This window comes from Chenopodium album, chromosome 10 (genome assembly GCF_948465745.1).
Source record: "Chenopodium album chromosome 10, dcCheAlbu1.1, whole genome shotgun sequence".
NCBI classification, from domain to species: domain Eukaryota; kingdom Viridiplantae; phylum Streptophyta; class Magnoliopsida; order Caryophyllales; family Amaranthaceae; genus Chenopodium; species Chenopodium album.
Genome location: NC_137843.1, coordinates 60,676,292 through 60,680,879, shown reverse-complemented (window position 1 = coordinate 60,680,879; position 4,588 = coordinate 60,676,292). Strand labels below are relative to the sequence as shown.

Below are 4,588 nucleotides of genomic sequence, written 5' to 3'. Positions count from 1 at the left end.
TTGTTATTAGCATAATATTTTTTTGCATGTATAAAAATAAAATAAATTGGTTCTATATTCTCATTTTAACCTTAGATTCTCATATGATCTCAATTATATATTATAATTCTTTTTTTTTTTTTTGTTTGAAATGAATTGATAAATAAAAGTGCCTTTGAATAAAAAAAAAAGAAAAAGAAAAAAAAAAGTGCTTCGTAATTGTAAAAGATATGGAATACAGTACAACTTTTTTTGAAACCTCTCTTTCACTATTTTAATTAAGGGTAAGCTTGTATTTTCACTAAAGCATAAGATAAGCTAGATTAATCAACCCGGAAAATTGGCCCGCGGCCCGTCCAAGAATAATCAGCCCGACAATAAACCCCTAAAAAACCTTCTATTTCCTTCCTTCCCAAGAAATTTTTCAGACAAACAAGATCAAAAACCGACAATACTCAACTCAATTTCATCAGAAAATCGAATTGATCAAAAAAATCTTGCCCAAATTAAAAACCCTAATCGAAGCAATGATGACAGAAGATTCAGTAATGCTGGTAATAAGAGCATCTAGACCTAATTTCCGAAACAATCACGACAAGTTAGCTTTTGCCGTCCACTCTTCATTTCTTGCGGCTGGTTACGTCCTCACTGCCACCGGTCCCCCCGCTTTCGCCGAGAATTCTCTCTCTTCTTCCTCTTCAAATGGTATTATTCTTATTTATTTTCTTAAATTTTTCTGGATTTTTTTTTGGTTGTTTTTGGGAGGAAATTGGAATTGATTATTGGAATGATGTTGATGGTTAATTTGATTATCTGAATTTATTTGTTTTGATATTTGTGATTGAGGGGTTTTTTCTGTTTAGTTTAAAGTGGTAATTTTTCTGGGTTTTAGTGGGTTAGAGGAGGTTGGAATTGATTATTGGAATTAAGTTAGTTATGATTATACTCCACATTTTTGTATTATATTAATCTTTTAAGGGTTTTGGTTGTTCACTGAAGGTTGGTATTGGTCGTGTTAATAAAATAATGTACGATTTTTTTTTTTTTTTTTTTAATTTTTTTAATTTTTGTGATTAAGAGGTTTGTCTTGTACTAGAATGTAATTTTCATGAGATTTAGCATTTAGCTGCTCGTAGACGGTTGGAATTGATGATGTTGAACAATGTATTCTTCACTTTGTAGCAATTTGAGAGATTTGTGTAGAATAATAAAATAGTTGTGTTTTGAATGTTCAGATGAGGTTGGGATAGATCACTGGAACGAAGTGGAAAACGGGTACGCTTTTGTGTATAAAAATCCTAAGAAGGGTGACAAGAAGGTGTTGGTAAAGTGCTTGGTGATTGGTGATAAGCTGATGGTTGATGCTTTAAGTGATGGTGCTTCTGAGCCTGTGCACCTTGGGATAAGGTATACTTTTCTTCTAACTAGAAGTTTTGTTCTGTTCATTGGATATATTACTTGAATTGGAGGTCAGTATTGCGCGGTTGTTTCTTTATTGATTATTGATGGATGTTGTGTTTATGGCAGTGTTGATGATTATGTTACTGAGACTGCAGCAAGTGATTATCCTGCTCAGTATAAGAATTTAGGGAAGCTTGTAAGCAGTTTGGAGTCAAATGTGCTTTCTAAATTGGATGGATCTTCACCAGGAGGTTCTGTGTCTGCTCCCTCAAGGTAAGCCCTTTGTCTATTTCATATAGCTGATATCTGATTCTGTGGATTCATGTCCTGAAAAATGCTTCATTGTCTAAAACTCTAAACCCTTAGTGACTGCCATTTAAACTTTTGAATTTTTACTTAAGCTATAGTCTTGGCATGCAGTGTTGCTCAGATTGTTCATGGTGAGCAAAAAAAAAAAGTCTTATTTAGGACATGTGTTCAGATTTTTTTACTTTTAATGTGAATCGTTTACCAATCTTGGATTCTAAATAATTACATAAGTGATAAATAAAGTTTATTTGAAGTCAGAGAAGTGAGCAATTGACTTGCATTTTGTTGCGGATATGAGGTTGGTTTCTTTATACTGCATCTTTTGTCACCTTATAGGTTATCTGCAGATGAGGAAGCAAACAGGTATCCTGATGGATCTACTGGCTCTCAGGACCCACAGACAGGGTAACTTTTAAACACTCAAAATTTTTAAATCTCATTTGAGCTAAATAAGGCTTGATGATTTATCTACTGCTGCTAGCATGTTGGTTCAAAGTTTTTGTTGGCATTTTTGTTTATATGTAAGAACTATGCCATATACTGTATGGAAGATTGATACATAAACTTATAAAGTTATAATCATCAGTAGCACAATGAACTACATGGTTTGATTGGATTCAACTTCCAACAAATTTATTTTATAGTGATAAATGACTAAACATTACTCTGTAATTGTTAAAATTTTACCCTGAAGTTTCATCTAAAGGTTAATGATTTAATGCAGTAGAGAAAAGTTTCCTCTGATAAACTTTTCCGTCATCTTGTGACAAATAGTGATAATGATCTTGAATTTTTGTAACATTATAAAGGAAGGTCAGGTCCAAGGTAATTGCTTGTCCTTCCCCTAAGTACTCCTTTCTTTTCATAAATGTATTATACTTCGTATGCATAGTGCCACTCGATAGACGATAACAACTCTAAAATGGTCATGAAAATCTTGAAGATAAATAACTTACCCTATAAGCTTTTTCCTTAATTCCCCTCCCCCCCTCCTCTTTTAATTTATCTTATACTTTGATTTCTTTTTAGGTTTGTGGTTCCTCCAGTCAGTCCATTTGGGGGTAGTGATCTGTATCCAGGTCCTGGTGCTGGAATGTATCCCTCTAGGTTTGTGCGTCCCATACTTTGACACCATCCTATATACTTGAATACTTCCGTGTTTGCTCCATTAGTAACCTGTGTCTCATTTACACTTTTGCAGGGGTGATTTTGGCAGTGGATCCATGCTCATAGGTTTGTCAGATATGGCCACTCTGTTTATAGTTTTTGTGAAACTTCTGTAGTGATTGACATAATATTGTGTTTGAAGGTCCTGAAGATCCTAGATGGCTTGTCGACAGAGGTGGTTTCCCTGGCATTTCGGGAGGACCTGGAGGACTGTGAGTATAATAATAAAGCCTGATCCATCCTATGCATCTTACCTTATTTACATTTCAAGATTTTCTCTTGGTCACAATTCACAACTCAATTTTTGTTTTTTGGCAGTGGTATTCCACCTGGTGCTCGATATGATCCTTATGGTCCACCAGGAGTCCCTGGTTTTGAGCCTGATCGTTTCGGAAGGTAAAGATCTTATCTTTCTCCTTAATATATTTGTTTGATAATTGATGGATATCATCCTTCTTCCACTCTGGTTTAGAGGTCTGTGTTAAGCATATTTTTGTTGTATTACTCTTTATTTATCTCTTGTTCTGTCATTTTTGTACAGGTTCCCACGAGGACCTAACCCTGGACGCGGTGGTCGCCGAGGAGGGATTCACCCAGATATAGAGCAACCTGGAAGTGGTGGTTTTGATTACATATAAAGTTTTCATATTTACAATACTCTTCATAGGTAGTTTGGGGGATGCCGAACAAAATGTGAGTATGTGGATCTAAGTCCAATGTTGTAAACTTGTAAATACTTCAACTGTTTCACTCCTGTCGGATTTTTAGTGATTACTTATTTCCTTCGTATATAGCAAGTATGATGGATTTCTTGCCATTTTTTTTTTTTTTTTTTTTTGGGTTTGGTGCTTACTTGACAGGATCATAGTGTTCTTTAATCTGGTAAATATGTCACATTCCACCATTTCGCTCTCTTGAATTATAGATTATCTGTGTTGAAGGCGGTTTTGATTGCTCTCAGATACCAATCTATGGTTGCAGGCAGCCAGGCAGGTATGGTCAGGGGTGCGATTCTCCCATTCTTAACTCGCTAAATGTAAAAATTTATCAGGGAAGATGGTAACATAGGCTTCCGGTAGATTGGATCTATTGGTCTAGCCACGATAGAAATGCTACCAACACCTTTTGAATTAGCACCACAAGAGTGCATCACTATTAACTCTACAACCATCCAAATTTTCAAAGTACTACAAAGTTGAAGTCTGAATGATGAAAAATACCATTTGAGTTTTAAAGCACCACCAATCAGAAATATATTATGATTAAATATACACGTTTTTCATTAGGTGAATAATGAGGGTGAGGAAGAGAGATATAAAGGACTAATTGACGAAGAAAGAGAGAGATAATATACAATAATAATAACATTTCAACTGCTCTAACTAACACGAGTACTATTATACGAAGTAGTTTGCTAGACTAGCACTAATACTAATGGTAAGAACATAAAATAGCGTCATTAAACTTTAATAATCGAGTGCTTTTGTTCGTATAACCAAAAGTAAGATTGTCAGCCAATAAATAAGGTTTAAATATTATGGTTGAACCAATTATCTGTTTGTTTATTGTTTGGCCTCTTCAAATAAATCCTTGTTTTTTCAATAGGTTAAGTTTAAGTGGTTGATTATATTGCATGCGTAGAGTAGTATATGATTGTTGAGCAGTTGAGCTGAAGTAAGTTTGAGAGAGATTACTGATTAACGGAAGATGATGAATTGTAACTATGTGAATA

At 34.6% G+C, this 4,588-nt stretch overlaps 1 protein-coding gene across 1 annotated transcript; it reads left to right on the top strand.

Moving 5' to 3' along the window:
- Positions 1–409: 409 nt before the first annotated feature.
- On the top strand, positions 410–3,645 carry LOC145564427 (putative proteasome inhibitor). Its single transcript, XM_081624731.1, has 9 exons — positions 410–684; positions 1,215–1,386; positions 1,507–1,653; positions 2,026–2,094; positions 2,719–2,796; positions 2,891–2,922; positions 2,999–3,068; positions 3,175–3,252; positions 3,398–3,645. The coding sequence occupies exons 1-9, from the start codon at positions 507–509 to the stop codon at positions 3,492–3,494; spliced, it is 921 nt and encodes a 306-aa protein (XP_081480857.1). The 5' UTR covers positions 410–506; the 3' UTR covers positions 3,495–3,645.
- The last annotated feature ends 943 nt before the right edge of the window (positions 3,646–4,588 follow it).

Coding starts and splice junctions, on each gene's coding strand:
- LOC145564427 (XM_081624731.1), top strand. CDS start 507: ATGATGACAGAAGATTCAGTAATGCTGGTAATAAGAGCATCTAGACCT. Junction 2,797..2,890: donor GCTGGAATGTATCCCTCTAG/GTTTGTGCGTCC, acceptor ACACTTTTGCAG/GGGTGATTTTGGCAGTGGAT. Junction 3,253..3,397: donor GAGCCTGATCGTTTCGGAAG/GTAAAGATCTTA, acceptor ATTTTTGTACAG/GTTCCCACGAGGACCTAACC.